Raw genomic sequence first — 22,256 nt, forward strand, 5'->3', positions numbered from 1 at the left:
AATTCTTTGCTAGATGTGAATCACACTACATCAGTCATTGAAAAACACAGTTTGAAGTAATAAAATAATTTAAATCATTTCTGCAAAGAAATCTAACAAATACTGTGATAAATTGCCTAATAATCTTCCTGCAAACTATAGAACCAATACATACATTTGAACTTCAACATGTTCTTACGGTTATCCAATATGTTTAAAGGTTACTGTCTCCTTGTTGAATACCCCCACACATATTTTATGGTTCTCAAAACTATCAAGTGTTATCATGCAAAGACCAAAACTGATTAAAAACTAAAGAACAAATGTATTGAGAAGTCATTTAATATAACAACAAGTATATTTAACAATGCTGATAGAAGGATTAAGTAACACATAATGTATTACTGTCAGTCATAATAGATTCTACATCAGCACTATCATTCTATAAAACATACATCCATACTAATAAAATGGATCAATGGATTAGAAAGAATTGTCTTTTTTTTTATTTCTTATATATCAGAACATATATATTAAATCAGAAAGATTCAATATTATCAATTAATCAACTGAATGATTGAACATGATTTATATAAAAAAAAAAATCAGTTTTAAGGGTTTATGAAACAGGACTTTTAGTTTCTAAACATCTTTTATTTTCTTTGTTTAATAACTGAAAAATAATTTGCACATTCAATGTGTCTACTGAATTTTCACACAGGAACACAAATTTTGAGCTGATTGTAAAAAGCATTTTCAAGTAAATGTTAAACATGTATAAATGAAAGAAAAGCAATAAACATTAAATAATAAATAAAACATATATTAAAAGCTTTTAATTATCTGTGACATTATTTTTTTTATTAAGTTCTAGGTAAATACAGATAAATAAAATCACTGTTGCTTCTATACTAACTTTACATTTATTTTCTTGATTCATGTCCAGAAAATAGAATAATTTTAAAAATTAATGTGCATTAAGTTCTGTTAACATTATGTTGTACTCCATTAGACCTAACTAACTTGAAAACTATTATAATCTACTCTTTTCTGAAGAATTGCCACTTTTCTCAAATACATTTTATTGAAAGAATGCATTAACATGACGTCACATTGAACCTGCTGTTAAGATGTGCCTTCCCTTATAGGGTATGTGTTTGAAGTCCTACAAAATGGCATACTATGGATAGATATATGTATGAGGATTTATCAAAATTTTAGACTTTGTGCTCTTATCTAAATACTCACTGATATTACAAAACTAAATGTGTTATGGCTTCTAATGTTGAGGAATATGAACAAACTCTAAACATATTGTCATCACCAACAAAACAATCATATACTGGAATATCTGTTTTGATAAATGTGAAATTACTAGTACAGGAACAACAAACAATTCTTAAGATCAAAATTCTCATGTTCAAAATTCAATGTAATAGCATGAAAAGCATTCCCAAATTTTCTTGCAAGGATTTAATGAAACTGACTTTTGTCATTAGCTATTTAAGAAGTCCAGTTGTTCAACCCTAATGACCCAGATACAACTCAAATACATTAAAGCTAAAGTCACTTCAGTCAAGATGTTTCACCTAAGCAAATTTCATCGGAAACAAATAGACCAAAACACACCCATTCTGTTACAAGGCCAAGAATATATTTTGACTATATTTTCCAGTTTAGTGAAAAACGGATCGGCTATTAAAGCTAGTCAGATTAAAAAAAGCGTAATTAAGCAGATTAAGACATGATCAACTATCAATCATTATGAGCAGTTATTCATAAATATATGTTACACTGGCCTAATTTGAGTACATACAAAGAAATATCCAGGGTATACTTGTCTGTCTACAGTAAGTTCATTAAATTTAATGTACTGCATTTCTAAGGATATTTTAAGGATGTTCGCTCCTCTGTTTTAAAATAACAAGCTTTTTTAAAAACTGTTATAAATTGATAGTATATAAATAATCAAACACAAAAAGCAGAAAAAAAATGAAAATTTGGCAGAAAATGATTCTTTCTAGACTTTTCATTAACTTAACATTGGCACCTTTTTCCTATGAAAAAATAACAATGATTTTATAAGATTTTCAAAATTGGCTTTTTTAACTATATGTAATATAATTATGAAAAGAAAAACTAGGGGTAAGCAGGCAAAATTTTGATTGGCACTACATAGATAAAACTAGTAATTCCGAATATCTGACAAAAAGTCAAAAAGAAGTGTAGTGAACATCCTTTACAGAACATATGATTATGTATTTTATAAACAGATGAGCTATGTATATGTACATAAAATTACAAGGGTGATCCTTTCTAAAGAATTATACAATTTCATCGCTCATTTAAAAAATATGTTAAACCTATTGATAACAATCTTACCAATCAATAGGAATATACAACAACAATAATTGCACTTTTATTCTATTTTCATAACCTTTTAAATATATATGTAAATTAAATATAATACTATTATACATTTAGGGATTTTCCAAAATTTGCACCACAACTATGTATCTAGCACTAAGAAATTTAAGGATTGCTCATTGCCCAGCACTTTACAGTATCAAGCTTTTCTTACCAGTTTCTCACTTACTTGTTATGTCTTATACTTGAATCTAGTACTATAATTTTACCAGTTCCTAACTTATTTGTTATGTCTTATACTTAAATCTAGTACTATGATTAGAACAAAAATTCATTAAAATCCAATCAAATAGAAGATTCTATGAGTTCTGATATTTGGTCCCCATGGATTACTTGTATATCTGTAGCCACAGGAAATACTTTAATTATATTAAATTTAATGAGGGTAAAGATTGCATTTATTTTACAGTAAGCACTAAAAATTAAACATTACATTGAACTAAGCATTGGAAGGTTCAACTACAATAATGGACAAAGGAAGATACGGTGACTGCAATTTTAAATAGTACTTTAACATGACATCATTGATACTTTTAGAACAGATACTAGATTCATCCGCCATGCACACATTATGTAATTTTCTTAACAAGTATGGTTATACACATACACATCATTTTATAACTTGCATATCTGAGTATATATTTCATTGATAAATTTCTAATCATGTTCATGGATAGGATGTTGTGCTCAATGCACTATGTTTTTTTATCTCACAAGTAGTGATAAAATCTGGAAAATTGATTACTATCAAGTCAGCCACATAAAGGAATTGAATGCAATCTTTACCCCAAAAACTGTTAGGTGCAAGAAATAAAATAAATCTATATAAAAATAATCATGTTTGTGAAATGTTATAGGTGATAACCATGCAAACACACACACAACTACACAAAGCTACACATTATATATATGACTCAATTTATTGAGCGTTATTATTTACAAAGATTGTCCAAGTGTTAAGAATATAATTAGATATAGCACATTCCTATGGTAAAGCTAAGCATTAAATAAAGAAAATTCTACTATAAACTCTAAATCATCAAATTATAGTAACATCAATATAAAAATTACAAGAAGGTTATAATGGGTTTGAAATACAAGTAAATAGTATGTAACTCCTGATAAAAAGAATGGACTAGAAAGATGATCTTTTTGAAAATGGAAAAGATTTTAAAAAGTTACAAATATATGTAGTATTTCTATGATTTTCATTGACATTTTAATATAAACACAGAATGCACAATTTCTGGATAAAGCTAAGAGTGATGAAATATATAGTAATACCATCTGAGACCAAGTTAGAAAATCATTTAAAATATGTCATTGTTTTTTTCTATTACTTCAATTTTTTAAAGAATGATCACAGATTTGGAGAGGAATGAACATTTAACATTGTAATGATAAGGCACTAATTATTCCAGAAAAATGCCTTAATAGTGTCAAATTAGGAACATCTATTGAAAGTTCACAATTTTTAGCTTATGAAAGGGGTAGGGCAAATTTCCCATATATTTGTTTAACTCACAGGAAAAAAAATCTAAAAGTTGTCAAATCCTACTGGAAATCAAATAACAAGGAGTCTAAAAAAACTTTTTTCATAATTTTACATATTTCCAGAAAATCAAAATCTTATTCAATGCTGCATGTTGCTTTTTAAGGCATTTTGATGAGAAAAAAAAACAAATTTGTGAGAGTAGCATCATCTACATTATATGACGCTTAATTCCTTGATTTAACTACTGATAAAAAAGGCTTAAACTTACTTCTACCAAAATACTTAAAATTGAAGAATATCAATAATAATTCTTTGTAAATAAAGGCTTATTTCAAATTGAATAAACTCATCACTAATTTTCTAAGATGATGTAATTCTGCTTAAAACTTTAAAAAATAACAAAACCTTTCATGTGTTGTCAAATGTTAATATATTTCACACTCAGTTTATAAACCGGTATCAACAGTAACAAAAAAGAAAACAATGTATATATAGAGTCCAGGATAAAATTGTCAACAATAAATAGTAACAAGTTTATCACATATACTTTTACAATAATTTGAAATATTAACAATGTATACTTCTCTCTATTGCGTAAATCTACCAGTGAATATACATATTATCATATGTGTACACTTATTTAAACCTAGAATTATCCCTATAATATTTTCATTCCAATTTTTCTCACTAACCTAAATGAAAAGAATTTTCAGCTTATAAAAATCCTATGAAAATAAGTCTAATTTTAAAGTGGTATCGCAAAAGGTACCAACAAAAACAGACACCCCACTTGAGCAAACTTCTTTTTTAAAGAGAAAGTTTTCTTTGATGAATAAATCAGAAACTGATTAATGGATTATTTTTTTCAAGTATCATCAATCAGGAAATAGAAAAAAATGGGGTATCCGTTCTTGTTTTTTTTTTTTTATATATATCTTACAAAATGAAGTAAAGCTGGTAGGATCCCCCGGATACCGGATCAATTTAAATAGGGTGCAACTATTAATCCACCATTTTGCCTCTGAGGAAGGACTATGAAGGACTAAACCTGTCAGGCTATGGATCATCACCAGGTGCTAAAATTATGTGTTTTGGCATATTCTATATTTTTTAAAGCTGGCAGTTTACTGTTTGACAGTTCTATTTAGTTCCTTATCTCCCCTGAATTGGACATTTTGTTTCTTATCTCCCCTGAGTAAGTGATATATACTTTACTTCGCAAAAAGGTATTATTTTTAGTATAAAGAATATAATACTATGATCTTCTTTTTATTTACTTTTTAAAAAATGATCATAAATTCTCAGATTCATGTGAATGTATGCAAATTAAACAACAAACAAACAAACAAATAAGCAGCATATTTAAAATGACTGGCAACATGGTTACACAATTATTTAGCATTTACAAAACTAAAAAGAATATGCAACAGCTGAAAGAACTGATTTCATGATATTCTGCTTTGGACTTTTACATATGTATGCAAATGCAGTTATATACAACTACTAATTATCTATCAAAAAGACCTAGGTTAACATTGCTGTTAGATTAGGATGTAATTTCCAGTATAATAACACTTGTGTTATGTTTTTTTCAATACTGATCAAATCCAACTATAAAGAAACAAATATATTAATCACTATTTACCAATTACTCCATTTGGAGCAAATCATTTTTGTGTAAAGAATTCCAAGTACAGTATGAATTTTGAAAACCTTATAACAACAAAATTTCCAAAACCTTAATTTTTACCTTGCAACCATCTTGTGCACTGCTTAACAATCTAGATATAAGTAAAATCGATCTTAACTGATAAAAACCTAAATTCAAAGTTGTTTTTCATGACAACTTCCAGTGTGGACTATGTAATTAACATAATACTGCTCAGAAACTAACATGAGACAAAATTTATTATGTATCTATAATCACACAAGTACACAAAATCTTATATGATCTTTGATCTATAATCAGTGTAAAAAGGACTGACATGTTGGTTATTATAACATGTTGATTTAATTTGGGCTGGCAATAACAACCAACAGAATCAAATATATCATTACACACATCATTGTAAGTTTAAAGTGTTGGAGAAATAATATCAAATTTAACCATAGGTATTGAAGCATGAAATGTATGCAAGGATGGCTTACCGGTACTTTTATTTGGAGGTAGTTATGCTTCTACGGACCCCACATCTGTTTTATGGGTTAGTGTTAGATAAAAGATCAATTTGTATCCTAAAACTAAATTCGGAGGTTAAAGTTATCAAACTCAATAAGTTGTGAAAAGTAAGAAAGACCTGTCTTTTCAAATAGACAATGTATAAACATCACAATTATTAATAATAATCATAACTTTTCCAATGCCAGAGTGACTTACTTTTTGGTGGACTTCTACTATACACCACTATATGCATCCTTACAAAGATCACTTCTGAAAACTAAACTTAGGCATAAAAAGTATGTCAGGTGACTTATTGTATGTTAGAAGGCTATTTTACTCCCTTATACCATGTTATAAAACTGTGGGTCATTACTTCAAAGTTGAACTAAGTCATAAAGGTAAAGCCAATTATGTGTTAAATGCTGTTATACTGCCCTAGATGCACAACAGTACCTAATTACATTATGGAAGGTCAATGTATCTCACAACTGATTTTTTGTTTATTACTTAAAAGTCAGTTAAATAAGAGTAATGTGACATATAAAGTGTATATACCTATGCAGACCTAACCAGAGTGTTCTCACAAGGCCCCTTCAAATTTGCTGTGAAAAACTAAATAAAACTGTCATCAAAAATGGTTTATAAAGGCAAATAATCTTAATCTGTCAAATTGTATTTTCAGAAAATCAACGTCTGCTTTTTCCAAAATAATATTTTTGACAACCAAGAAAGTACAGAAGTTTTTGACCTTATAAGTCAAGCAGAAAGAAATCAAGTTTTTAAAACTTCTTAAAAAAATGTTCAACAGTAAATATTATAACATCAGTCTTAACAAATAAATACATCAGTAAATCTGTCATCAATCACAACTTCCTGTAGGATGATGGGTAATAATATCTTGTGGTTACTGTGAAAACCCGTAACTTCTGATATGTGTTTGATTCCAGTGAAAAGATCTGAAATAAATGTCATTACATCAATAATTCATGTGTAATATCTAAACATCATAATGCAAAAGAATTGCCAGATATATTCAAAAATCTAAAGATGTTCTTTGAAAGTCACAGATGCCCTTCACTCCAGTCCACAAAAACATGGATTGCTGCAATAATGACTTAAAAGAATAATAAAAATGTAGGTCATGGTGACTAACATGCTCTAAAGCTATATTTAGTGCATATAAGAAGATTGAAGTGTTTTACAAAGTTTAAATTTAATATTCATAAAATAACTGATTGAATGTCAAAGATTTTTTTTAATAATATGCAGACACTTTTGTTAAAATAAATACTCCTTTATCATCCAAGTAACTAAAATAGTTCTTCACCTTGCGTTTAATAAAGGTAATATGCATTATGTCATCACTCATGAAACCTGTGGGGAGAACTGTTGTTTCTGATTTTTTTTATCTTTTGTTTCTTGTCTTTTGATATTCAACTGACAGCTGTGGATACCTATGCTAGTATTCTGTAGAAGAGTGCATACTTTGACATTTCTTTCCGAATAATGTGGCATCTTTTATTTCCTTATTTAAGTTACTGGTCATCCTGTTGGTAGCTTGACTGTGCAGGTTTTTATTGAGTGTTTAACTTTTTATGACATATGGCAAAAGGGGAGGTTTTTGGGCACATACAATTGGTTGAACCCCACCCCATTAAGGCTATCAGGACCATCAGTTGTTTGTCCTTGTTTGTCTTTATAGCTGTCTATTTCCTCTGAGCAGGCAGATGTTGGAGGTTGGTGTGGACTGTTGTAATGTCTAGTATTTTTGGTAGTTCCTGTTATCCTTTCATGTATTATCAATATCCTAAATAAGCAACAATGTGGTTTAGTTTTGTTTAGATTTTTCTTTGATTGAAGGTGTGGTCATTGCATGAACATTGCTCAGTATTGGTCAAGTTTGACATAATCTGGAAGCATCTCAATTACCTCCCTTTTTCAGGCAAGATACCACAATGAAAAATGAGACGAGCAAGGAACTTTAGTGAGATTGAATTTACTAAAATGATATTGGATAAATATAACAAGAGTGCACAGGTTGAAATGTTTCACCTGTGTTACTTATGATTGAAAGTATGTTGAAAGCCTGTAATATGAAGTTTTTACTACAAGTATCACATACACTTAACTGCATCAACGAGCCATGAAAATGAGGTCAAGGTCAAATGAACCATGCCAGACAGACATGTATACCTTACAATCAATCCATACACCAAATATACAGGTCCTTTTGCTTTCTGTACCTGAGAAACAGACCAAAACACAAATTACTTATCACTGACCAATGAACCATGAAAATAAGGTCAAGATCAGGTAAACCCTGCCAGACAGACATGTACACCTTACAATCAATCTATACACCAAATATAATTGACTTTTGCTTATGATTGATTAATGATTGCTTTACGCCACATCAGTGCAAAACGGTTTTATTACGGCTAGCTTATTGTTTATAGTATCGGATAAACTGACAAAACCATGAAAACTTAACATTGAACAAAGAACCATGAAAATGTGGTCAAGGTTATATGAAACCTGCCAGACAGACATGTACACCTTACAATCATTCCATACACCAAATATAATTGACCTATTGCTTATAGTATCTGTGAAACTGACAAAACCATGAAAACTTAACATTGACCAATGAACCATGAAAATGACGTTAAGGTCATGTGAACCCTGTCTGATGGATATGTAGACGTTGCAAGGATCCCATTTACCAAATATGGTTATCCTATTACTCATAATATGTGAGCATTTCACATAACAAAAAAAACAATACATGTTTTAGAGGCAGTCACTGATCTATGAAAATAAGGTCAAGGACAATGAACATATGACAGACGGAAACTTGGCAACATAAGGTATCTGCATACAAGGTATGAAGCATCCAGGTCTTCCACCTTCTGAAATAGAAAGCTTTATACAAATAGTTTACAACATCGTCACAGGTGAGACAAAAAATCAGGTTCAGCAGGACTCGCCATATGTATGTTATAATTCATGATAAAGTATCAGTGTTACAGCAAATTAAGCTATTCTAAAGTAAACATGTAGCGTATCTAAAATAATTAGTAGTCCAGTGCAATCAGGCAACAAATAAACTTACCTTTATTTAAACATTGATAAACATCTCCCTGTATAACTGTGGCATACTAAGGAAAGGATAAACCCGTAACATCTCTCGGATACCTTCCAAATGTTGGAAAGCATAAAAATTTAATTCACTGAGTCTCACTAACACCAAACCATATCTAGAGGGCTGATCAGGATAGGTAACTGAAAATATAAATAAAATTCTTACAAAGTGGAATTTGTGGCAAATCAATATAGTTTTAGTGACCTGTTAATTGTTTACTTTTAAATCTGTGTAGCTAAATTGTTTTCAACTGCTTACTAGTCCATGTCAATTTCTTTGATTCTACAAGTGTGACTGCATGCATGGTACAATGTCACCATACCTAAAGATATCAGGCAAAAAAACAATTGATTGTGAATTAGCTGAATAATATGTTCATATTTGACCATCTGTAACCAATTAAGAATAAGGTGAACACAAAATATAACTTTGGATAAGAATTTAAAATCATCTTGATCCATTTTTTTTTTTATCTTTGCAGTGGAATCAGTCCAACTTTTGTTCTTGGGGTTGTTAAATGCTTTTTTTCGGGGGGAAGGGAGGGGGTGTGGTTATCAGAATCTTTCATTCTAGGGTTGTATCAATATCTATTGTTCTTTGGGTTGTATGGTTGTATCATTATCTTTTGTTCTTGGAATTGCATCAGTATTTTTTTGTTATTGGGGTTGTATCAATATCTTTTGTTCTTGGAGTTGTATCAATATCTTTTGTTCTTGGAGTTGTATCAATATCTTTTGTTTTTTGGGTTGTTTCAGTACTATCTTTCGTTCTTGGGAATGTATAAATATCTATTGTTCTTGGGAATGTATCAATATCTATTGTTCTTGGGAATGTATCAATATCTATTGTTCTTGGGAATGTATCAATATCTTTTGTTCTTGGGGTTGTATCAATATCTTTTGTTCTTGGGGTTGTATCAATATTTTTTTTTGTTCTTGGGTTTGTATCAGTATATTTTGTTCTTGGGGTTGTATCAATATCTACTTAAACTTTGCAATAAAATCTGAATGTTCCTATCTCCCAGAAACAGCATTCTTTTAAGTCAACACAGAAAATGAGTGCATGCTTCAACAACTAAATGTTTATTCTCCTATGCACAGGTAGATTCAGGGAAATGTCTTGACCCCTTGACTTTTCAACTAGTTTTGAATAATTTCTACAGAGAAACAAACTGACCTATATATGATTATACAGTGTACCTATAGATTGATACACACATTATCTCCATGGATGCATAGAAAAAACTTCTCAAGAACACATAAAACAACATGAAGATTGAATATTTCTATGCATTTAAAAAAATATAGTACATGTATATGCCAAAACACATTATTAACAGCGCCTGGTTAGGATCCATAGCCTGACCGGATTCAGTCCTCAGAGGCAGAATGGTGGATTAATAGTTGCACCCTATTTATATAGATCCAGTATCCGGCAGATAAGAGTTAAAGTTTATCCTAACAAAGGAAAATTCTAGAGTAAAGAAATAATACTTTAAACTATGTTATGATAAGCATATCCCAACTCATTATAAGAAATTGCTGAAAATTTCCTAGCTAAGTGGGTATAATGAAAATACAAAGTATCATCAGATGGGAAGCGACTGTTATGTAGATAAAAAAATCCTTAAGAAATTACAATTAAACATTATAAAATTCTAAACCAAATATCATTTTATTTCTTCATACACAAGCTGAGTAATATGTAACTTATGTTAGACAGATAAACAGACACACTCTATGAGTGTGTGTATATTAAATAAGTATATACTAACTTGATAGATAATATTCTAAAAAGTCTAACAGTTCTGCTTGAAGCTGTCTAACTTTTTCTTTGTCTATAAGACCAGGCACATCTGAAATAAGTACATTTATATCTGAACAATAATATAAATACAACAGAATTTTTTTATTTCTGTAAAGAGGTAGGGCCATTTTCCTGTGATTTTTTTTCATTTAATTAGACAGGTAAATTATGTTTTAAATAGATGCTAATTATAGTACACATCATCATTTTTCATACCTTGAAAGGTATTTCTACAATAAACAAGGCCAAGACTATTGTTTTTTTATTTATCATTTTTAAACCGATATCTATTGTCTAATAACGACCCTGAGGGGAATGAAAAATTCAAAATTAGTTGTTTATAAAAAAAAACATGTTGCTTAAGTTAGCTTTAGTTATCTCTGTAGCGATGTAATGCATTGGCTTTATGAAAATAAAGATATATATCAGTTAATTTTGGTAGGTGATTTGTAGCGTACATGTATTTTATAGCTTTGTTTTATAACTTAAAACTAGCAAACCGATAAAAAAACGGGGGTTAAATATAAGTACAAAACACATCTAATAATCTAATTATCTGAAATATACTAATCTGATTCAAGATCGGTCTATAATATCGGACGCATTTAACTGGGGTGTTGTTTTCCTCGATCTGGATGTATCTATCTCTGTCCCGGTTTTTTAGGTTTAACCATTTAAATGAACAGTGCAACATCTTACACCAGTTGGTACAAGAAAACTTTGTGTTACAAACACATGTAATCTGGCCTTTTCTAGCATTGTAAGAAATGGACCCTTTTTGTGTTACAGATGCAACACTATCTTGATGTTTTACCTACAGTCACGCTTGGTAGTGTAATTGATTTTTTTTTGTGTTGTTGTTTTATTTTCTGATGACCTTAGTCCGTTGCAGGGACGGTGGTAACAATGTCAGTAATAGTATCTACACAGTTGGTGGATTGGCAATAAAATTGCTGTCTTCATTTGTTACATATGATACCATTTTCAAAAACGTGCTTGTTCAAGGTTTCGATAAATTGTTTTTGTTGTTTTGAAATTTTTCTGCTATGGCCTTTTTTCTTTGTGTGTATATTACACACACAACCTCCGGCCTTCTTTGTTATATATAATCAATTCTCGTGTTATTGGTTATGTACAAGCATCTACTTCAGCTTGACGGCAATTGTTCCTTGCATATGCTATACTAAATGTAGCAGAAATAGGAAGTAAGTTTAGAGTTTGGATAGTTATAGGAACACACACAATAAGCAACACACTATTTTTTTTCTTTAATGAAATGATATATAGTCAAATTGATCCATAATGACTCTATGAAGTAAACAAACATCCGAAAAAATATGAGAGAAACATTGCAAATTAATATTTCAACACAAAAAATGCGAAAATCTGCGTGAGATTTGAACCCATTCTTAAAAAACAATCAGTCATTAAGAGATCTATGCGCTACCGTTGGAGCTAACGGCAACTCATGGAGACAATAGTTTTATTAAGCACTTATATAGATACAATTTAGTGATGTTCCACTTTTTTATTAAAAAAGTAGTTTTTTAGGTGCAATAGAAGATTTCTTCTTGAAACTTTTCAAAATTCGAAATTTGAAAAATTCTGAAAAAAAAATATGAATCCTTTAAAAAAATTGTAAACAAAAAATCCCCCCACCCCCAACTTATTTAAACCCCCCTTGGAGCAATAACCCAAAAACTCAATTCCAGCCCTTCCTTTGTAGTATGGAATCTTGTTGTATAATTTCAGAGAAATCCACACACTTACACAAGTTATTGTCTTGAAACTAGAAAAATGCTTCTTTTTGGCCCTTTTTTGGCCCCTAATTCCTACATGTTTGGGACAATTAACCCCAAACTCAATCCCAGCCTTCCCTTTGTTATATGGAACCTTGTGGTACAATGTCTGAGAGATCCACTTACACACAAGTTATTGTCCGGAAACTAGAAAAATACTTGTTTTTGGCCCCTTTTTGGCCCTTTATTCCTAAACTGTTTGCCCCATAACCCTTAAAATAAATCCCAACCTTCTACTTGTGGTATTAAACATTGTGGTACAATTTCAGAGCAATTGAAATACTTATACACAAGTTATTGTCCTGAAACTAGATAAATGCTTGTTTTGGGCCCCTTTTGGGCCCCTTATTCCTAAACGGTTGGAACCATCATCCCTAAAATCAATCCCAACTTTCCTTTTGTGGTATTGAACCTTCTAAAAAATTTCATAGAGATCCATTCACTTAAACTAAAGATATTGTCCAGAAACAAATTTGTCTTCGGACGATGATGCAGACGACGAAGACGACGACATCACACCATTATATGATCCCAAAAAATTTTTTGCGGTTGTATAAAAATGGAAACAAGCAATCATTTTTCAGTTGTAATTTTGGGGAATTGTGTAATACAGATGTTGTGTAATCACTCAGCTGGTTTATTTTATTCTCATTTATCATGAGTAGACCAGTTGTACTCTTTGGTAGGATGAAGGGTTGATGGGAATTCAATCTGATTATAATACAATTCATGTGTCCATGCTTTGATTGTAAGTATCTGTATTTCAATCACATTGGTTTGGGATTTACTACGGCTTTCTTGCTTTCTTGCATTTAAATTTGAAATATGAAAATTATGTACCTACCAGTTGAGAGATAATTTGATTGCAAGTACAACACACGATAATAATGCATGATCAGCTGATCATTGTCATTTTGTATCACAAAACATTTGGTTTATATGCAAGACAATTAAAAACTTTCTTTGATAAATAAATTGCTGTTTTTAGGTTAATTAAGTGATAGACAGTTGTCTTGGCTGACATTTGTCAGATTCTCAAGTTACAACTGGAAAACTGTTCCTTCAATAAGATTTTACAAAATTAGGACAAATTGTGGGAATTAAAGAACTAAATCATCCACAAATAACAGATCAACAGAAACGTATACCCTATGATGCTGTCCTTAAATTTCTTGTCATGAATTATAGTCTTAATTCTAACAATTAACGCACACACCTAAAACACAATTCTCCCCTACTATAGTAGGCAGGGCAAGAAAATAATAAGATATGGCAAAGAATTACAGTCCAGATATGATCATGTCAAAAAATTAAAAAGCACTATCTTGTGTAGTTGGGTGGAATTATCTGGCTAGCTAGAAATACTTACTTTTTTTTAATCTTTATTCTATTACTGAATCATCAACAACTTAAGATAATGTGAGATAATAAATTTGTTCCCAGTATTTTAATCAAAATTAAAAATGTGAGTTTTAATTGTTGCAATATTAATCCTGTTACATTAACTTTGGCCAAGGAGGGTATTAAAAGACAAATGTTCATTTTTTTTTATAAAAAGAAATGATTATAAAACATAAAAAGTGAAATGAAAAATGTTGCTGTACTAAATTACAAGTCCACGTATTGCTATTCATAATCTTCTGTGATAGACAAACCAAAAGTACACAAACTACATGTCTACCTGCAGAAAGTGGAAGAAACTATTGCTTCCTAGCATGAACAATTATGATCATTAAATATATGTGCAATTAAAAATGTTTTATTTCATAACTCACCTGGATTGAGCAAAACAAGAGTTGAAAGAATTGTAAATTCATCATCATCTAAACCAAGTAACTTCACATTATCACCGGTATTTTCAAAATGTTCCCCGAGAATACGATAAAAAGGGAAATATTTCCAAATATGTTCCCTCTCTACCACTGACCATCCAAAATAGGAATATTGTTTTGTTTCCAAAATGTAATATCTACAGTGGTTCAATATACTTATTGGATAAAGGGCCTGCTGTAGCATCCGGACTTGATCTTCCAGTGCAAGTTTACGGAATGCTGAAAAAGTACAATATCATTTAATGCCTTCTACCATAACTACAACATTAAGATGAATAAATTGTGAATATGTCTATGGGACACAGATGATGCCCCCGCTTGCATATAACGATATAAAGGGACATAACTCAAAGTGACGCTACCCAAAATTTGTAGTTGATCTGAGTTTTGTGGTAATAAGCATTGTTTATAAGTTTCATAACATTTAGTTGAGGTAAACTTAAGTTAGAGAACAGAAACGAATATTTCAGCAATTTTTCCATTTGTAAAGGGGCATAACTCTATAACAGTTAAAGTGACGCCACCAAAATTTGTACTTGATCTGTGTTTTGTGGTAATAAGCATTGTGTATAAGTACAAGGGTACTATAAACATAATACATTTGGATGGAAAGTTGAAGAAAAAATACTTAAAAAGGCAATTTCTTCAGCACACAAGTTACATTTACGAAAAAATTTTGTCGACTAAAAACCTCCTGATCCGAGTCCTTATCTCCTTACCAAAATTTCCCAATCTCTTGATCTGAGTTTCACAGTCCATCACATGTATGTTAATGACCCCTCCACTATGGCAGGGGCATAATAAAATAGCAGTTCATATTCGTTGAAAAAGTGAGGTTAGGACCATTTGTAATTCTGGATACCAAATTGCTTGAGTAAATTCTGGATACCAAATTACTTGAGTAAAAGTCCAATAAATTGAGAATATTATATGGCTTTTCCAATAGCACACATATATAAACCTGAGACACCAATGTAATCCAAAAAGCTCTGCTGGAGGGATAATATTGGTTGATGCGTGATTTTGAAATAGGCATATCATACATGTCATACTCACTTTGTTATATACTTACAGCTCTTCTATAAAAGCATGCAAAGCAAACCTTTGATCAACTTGCTTGCTAGGTTTGCTTGGATGTTTGTAAACAATAGGTAGGCGGAGTGTCAGTCTGTTTTGTATATACTGGAATTTGATTAGACAATAAAAATTGACATGCAATGAAGTTAATGTTTATTGTCCAATCAAATTTCAGTATATAATAAACAGACTGAAACAGACTACCTACCTTTTGTTTACAAACATCCAAACAAACATAGCAAGCAAGTTGATCAAAGGTTTGCTTTGCATGCTCTTATAGAAGAGCTGTAAAACAGATGTTTTATTCACATGACATGACTTCATAATGATTTTTGGGTTTAACAAAGCTTTAGCAACTGTGACTGATATCAGTATCATCACAGATGGCTGATATAGAACAATTGTCATTGATTGTATTACACATAAATTTTTTTGTATTTACTTCTATAAAAGTAAATAATAAATACCAGTATGTATTTTGCTTATTCATTTTCAATAATATACAGCTTCATTATTTTCAATAATACACAGCATTAAATTATTGTGAAGCAGTTAATTTTGATTGTTGTTTCCAAAAAATACTCTATCCCCTCAAACATTTCTAAGCTAAATTTTTGGCCCTTTTTAATCTTTATTTGGATTCAATTAATAATTTTTCTTAACCATGTTGGGTAACACCATTCAGTTTTAAAAGTTTCGTTACATAACATATAGGAATTCAAAGAGAAAAGGTTTGAGATAACTGTTGTTGAATAGTACAGACATCAACTACAAATCATTTGGACTTTACTTCCACCTCCAATCCTAAATATTTTTTTTATTTAAATTTTTTTCTGTTAAAATTGAAAACCAAAAAAAATGTAGTCCTTGATTTCAATATATTTATCTGTGTTTTTTAAATAAATAAGAAGGTTTTTGCACAGAAAAAAATCAAAATATTACAAAGTAATATTTCCTTATCGACTTACGTTGACATTTTTTGGCAAATTTGATAATAACAGAAGAATGGTAGTAAAATGGTTTGACAATTTCTTCCCAAATCTCTGCCACATCTGTTATAATTAAAATATTCTTCTCACTATCCCTCTTCTGAAAAAAAAGTTGAGATTAAGTGATGTCAATTTTTTTATCAACTTAAATTGTTATTTTGTCAGCAAGATTAGTCTCTGGATCAAATTCATTTATAACATCCAATTTTTCTTGGTTTCCTCTGATTGTGCTATTGAGACTTCAAAAAAAGGCAACAACGTTTTGCAGCAAAAAAAAGCAATGCTTATGCTCTTGGTCAAGAAGTTCTTGATAAAACAAATCATCACAGACATACTAGAAGTAAGTTTTCTTTACTTTTTTAAACAAGAATCCATGTTCTTTTTTATGCATTTTCATTTCTCAGAAACTTGTGGGGATAAACATGTAATATGACACAAATACAATTATCTTGTACTATCAAATTGAATTGAAATGTCAGACTTAAATTATGACTCACCACTGGCCCATGAAAATGCCTTTTTTAACCTGGAGCAGGATATATATACAGGTGGATATCCACAGTCATTCAATCGTATAAAATTTTGTGCATTTAACAATTGACTTACAGTTATCTGAATACTTTTCAAATCTTTATCACAATCTTCAATCCATTTTATTGTCTCCTCATAATCTGCTCTACACACAGGTTTAAACACAGACATCTGCTTGGCTATCTTCTGTGGGGAAGAGCCATCTTCTTCATTACTTTTATTATGTGGTCTCTTGATCTGAACAGATTCAGGAGAATCTATTTCAGTTTTCACTACAGAATTACTACTCAAGTCTTCTAATGAAAACCCTACTCTGTCATCCCCTTCTGTTCTTGTCCCTGATTGGTTTTTAACTTCTAATGAGATCGCATATTTGACTGCATTTGGCTGTCTTCCAATTCTACTTCCTTCAAATAAAAAAGAAAAGTAATCAAGAGTCACAGATATCCAGTTGAAATCATACTATAGAATAGCTCTTTGATACAGAAGGTAATAAAATGCTTCGCTGGGGCGCAGCTTGATACGACCGCAGAGGTCGAACCCTGAACAGTTGGGGCAAGTATGGACACAACATTCAAGCTTGATACAGCTCTGAATTTGGATTGTTATTAAATATTTGACACAGCATAGGTTTCTGACACAGAAAGAATGTGGTCTAAGAACTTGAATTTTTTTAATTTACCTATTATGGTCCAATGTCCAAAATCAAAATACATGGTTAGATTCAGCATATCAAAGAATCCAAAGAATTCAATTTTTGATGAAATCAAACAAATTTTAATTTTGGACCCTTTTGACCTCAATATGAACCAATTTGATGACGGGGCCCAAAAATCAAAATACATGGTTAGATTCAGCTTATCAAAGAATCCAAAGAATTCAATTTTTGATGAAATCAAACAAAGTTTAATTTTGGACCCTTTCGACCTCAATGTGGACCAATTTGATGACGGGGCCCAAAAATCAAAATACATATTTAGATTCAGCATATCAAAGAATCCAAAGAATTTAATTTTTGATGAAATCAAACAAAGTTTAATTTTGGACCCTTTTGACCTCAATATGAACCAATTTGATAGCGGGGCCCACAAATAAAAAATCTAAATTCATGGTTAGATTCAGCATATCAAAGAACCCCATATATTCAATTTTTGTTGAAATAAAAAAAAGTTTAATTTTGGACCCCGACTTGGACAAACTTGAAAACTGGGCCCATAATCAAAAATCTAAACACATGTTTAGATTCAGCAAATCAAAGAACCCCAAGAATTCAATTTTTGCTAAAATCAAACTAAGTTTAATTTTGGACCCTTTGGACCTTAATGTAGACCAATTTAAAAGACGGGACTTAAAATTAAAAATCTAAATACACGGTTAGATTTGGAATATCAAAGAACCCCAATAATTCAATTTTTGATGAAATCAAACAAAGTTTAATTTGGTCCCTTTTGACCTCAATATGAACCAATTTGATAGCGGGTCCCACAAATAAAAAATCTAAATACATGGTTAGATTCAGCATATCAAAGAACCTCATATATTCAATTTTTGTTGAAATCAAACAAAGTTTAATTTTGGACCCCAATTTGGACCAACTTGAAAACTGGGCCCATAATCAAAAATCTAAATACATGTTTAGATTCAGCATATCAAAGAACCCCATATATTCAATTTTTGTTGAAATCAAACAAAGTTTAAATACTGGACCCTATCTTGGACCAACTTGAAAACTGGGCCCATAATCAAAAATCTAAACACATGTTTAGATTCAGCATATCAAAGAACCCCAAGAATTCAATTTTTGTAAAAATCAAACTAAGTTTAATTTTGGACCCTTTGGACCTTAATGTAGACCAAATTAAATAAAATGCTCCGCAGGGCGCAGCTTGATACGACCGCAGAGGTCGAACCCTGAACAGTTGGGGCAAGTATGGACACAACATTCAAGCTTGATACAGCTTTGCATTTGGATTGTGATTAAATATTTGACACAGCATAGGTTTCTGACACAGAATGAATGTGGTCTAAGAACTTAAAAATTTTAAATTGGACATTCACCTATTATGGTCCAATATCCAAAATCTAAATACATGGTTAGATTCAGCATATCAAAGAACCCCAATATATTCAATTTTTGTTGAAATCAAACAAAGTTTAATTTTGGACCCCGATTTGGACCAACTTCAAAACTGGGCCCATAATCAAAAAACTAAATACATGTTAAGATTCAGCATATCAAAGAACCCTAAGAATTCAATTTCTGTTAAAATCAAACTAAGTTTAATTTTGGACCCTTTGGACCTTAATGTAGACCAATTTGAAAACGGAACCAAAAATTAAGAATCTAAATACACGGTTAGATTCGGCATATCAAAGAACCCCAATAATTCAATTTTTGATGAAATCAAACAAAGTTTAATTTTGGACCCTTTGGACCTCAATGTGGACCAATTTAAAAACGGGGCCCAAAATCCAAAAACTAAATACACGGTTAGATTCAGCATATTAAAGAACCCCAAGAATTCAATTTTTGATGAAATCAAACAAAGTTTAATTTTGGTCCCTTTTGACCTCAATATGAACCAATTTGATAGCGGGTCCCACAAATAAAAAATCTAAATACATGGTTAGATTCAGCATATCAAAGAACCTCATATATTCAATTTTTGTTGAAATCAAACAAAGTTTAATTTTGGACCCCAATTTGGACCAACTTGAAAACTGGGCCCATAATCAAAAATCTAAATACATGTTTAGATTCAGCATATCAAAGAACCCCATATATTCAATTTTTGTTGAAATCAAACAAAGTTTAAATACTGGACCCTATCTTGGACCAACTTGAAAACTGGGCCCATAATCAAAAATCTAAACACATGTTTAGATTCAGCATATCAAAGAACCCCAAGAATTCAATTTTTGTTAAAATCAAACTAAGTTTAATTTTGGACCCTTTGGACCTTAATGTAGACCAAATTAAATAAAATGCTCCGCAGGGCGCAGCTTGATACGACCGCAGAGGTCGAACCCTGAACAGTTGGGGCAAGTATGGACACAACATTCAAGCTTGATACAGCTTTGCATTTGGATTGTGATTAAATATTTGACACAGCATAGGTTTCTGACACAGAATGAAAGTTTAATTTTGGACCCCAATTTGGACCAACTTGAAAACTGGGCCCATAATCAAAAATCTAAATACATGTTTAGATTCAGCATATCAAAGAACCCCATATATTCAATTTCTGTTGAAATCAAACAAAGTTTAAATACTGGACCCTATCTTGGACCAACTTGAAAACTGGGCCCATAATCAAAAATCTAAACACATGTTTAGATTCAGCATATCAAAGAACCCCAAGAATTCAATTTTTGTTAAAATCAAGCTAAGTTTAATTTTGGACCCTTTGGACCTTAATGTAGACCAAATTAAATAAAATGCTCCGCAGGGCGCAGCTTGATACAACCGCAGAGGTCGAACCCTGAACAGTTGGGGCAAGTATGGACACAACATTCAAGCTTGATACAGCTTTGCATTTGGATTGTGATTAAATATTTGACACAGCATAGGTTTCTGACACAGAATGAATGTGGTCTAAGAACTTAAAAATTTTAAATTGGACATTCACCTATTATGGTCCAATATCCAAAATCTAAATACATGGTTAGATTCAGCATATCAAAGAACCCCAAGAATTCAATTTTTGATGAAATCAAACAAAGTTTAATTTTGGACCCTTTTGACCTCAATGTGGACAAATTTGATAACGGGGCCCAAAAATCAAAAATCTAAATACATGGTTAGATTCAGCATATCAAAGAACCCCATATATTCAATTTTTGTTGAAATCAAACAAAGTTTAATTTTGGACCCCGATTTGGACCAACTTCAAAACTGGGCCCATAATCAAAAAACTAAATACATGTTAAGATTCAGCATATCAAAGAACCCTAAGAATTCAATTTCTGTTAAAATCAAACTAAGTTTAATTTTGGACCCTTTGGACCTTAATGTAGACCAATTTGAAAACGGAACCAAAAATTAAGAATCTAAATACACGGTTAGATTCGGCATATCAAAGAACCCCAATAATTCAATTTTTGATGAAATCAAACAAAGTTTAATTTTGGACCCTTTGGACCTCAATGTGGACCAATTTAAAAACGGGGCCCAAAATCCAAAAACTAAATACACGGTTAGATTCAGCATATTAAAGAACCCCAAGAATTCAAGAATAAAACCCCATTGAAATTGGTCAAGAAATAAGCAATTTATACGAAGTATCTTCTTTTGCACAATACTGTGCAATTAAATATTTCTTGCTATTGCGCAATACTGTACAATTGACAATTTCTTGCTATTGCGCAATATTGTGCTATTGGATATTTCTTGCTATTGCGCAATACTGTGCAATTGAAGATTTCTTGCTATTGCGCAATACTGTGCAATTGAAGATTTCTTGCTATTGTGCAATACTGTGCAATTGAAAATTTCTTGCTATTGCACAATACTTATTATATAATAATTTACACATCCTGTTTGGTGTGTATCTCCTACCATATCATTATTATTTGCTTTTAAATATAAATCAGAAATAACCAACTTAAAATGGAAAATTTTAAGAGAAAAAAAAAGGAAAAAAAGAAAAAAAAGGAAAAAAAAAAAAAAAATCCCCCCCCCCAAATTTTTTGAACCCCCTTATGATTCATCATCCCCAAACTCAATCCCAGCCTTCCCTTTGTGGTATGGTACCTTGCAGTACAATTTCAGAGAGATCCATACACTTGAACACAAGTTATTGTCTGGAAACTAGAAAAATGCTTATTTTTGGCCCCTTTTTGGCCCCAAATTCCTAAACAATTAGGGCAATTACCCCCAAACTCAAACCCAGCTTTCCCTTTGTGATATGGAACCTTGTAGTACAATATCAGAAAGATCCATACACTTACACACAAGTTATTGTCCTGAAACTAGAAAAATGCTTGTTTTTTGCCCCTTTTTGGCCCCTAATTCCTAA

The 22,256-nt window shown here is 31.1% G+C and overlaps 1 protein-coding gene across 2 annotated transcripts in view; it reads right to left on the reverse strand.

Moving 5' to 3' along the window:
- Positions 1 to 303: 303 nt before the first annotated feature.
- LOC127698455 (uncharacterized) overlaps positions 304 to 22,256 on the reverse strand; it is a 53,290-nt gene continuing 31,337 nt past the window's right edge. For both annotated transcript variants that reach the window (XM_052201908.1, XM_052201907.1), the window contains exons 6-11: positions 17,314 to 17,645; positions 16,687 to 16,807; positions 14,585 to 14,860; positions 10,979 to 11,059; positions 9,175 to 9,344; positions 304 to 7,018 (exon numbers count right to left, since the gene is read on the reverse strand). In XM_052201908.1, coding sequence (XP_052057868.1) covers positions 9,181 to 9,344; positions 10,979 to 11,059; positions 14,585 to 14,860; positions 16,687 to 16,807; positions 17,314 to 17,645 — 974 coding nt within the window. In that variant the 3' untranslated portion in view covers positions 304 to 7,018; positions 9,175 to 9,180. The remainder of the gene's footprint in view (positions 7,019 to 9,174; positions 9,345 to 10,978; positions 11,060 to 14,584; positions 14,861 to 16,686; positions 16,808 to 17,313; positions 17,646 to 22,256) is intronic.

This window comes from Mytilus californianus, unplaced genomic scaffold (genome assembly GCF_021869535.1).
Source record: "Mytilus californianus isolate M0D057914Y unplaced genomic scaffold, xbMytCali1.0.p SCAF_4, whole genome shotgun sequence".
Classification (NCBI taxonomy): Eukaryota; Metazoa; Mollusca; class Bivalvia; order Mytilida; family Mytilidae; genus Mytilus; species Mytilus californianus.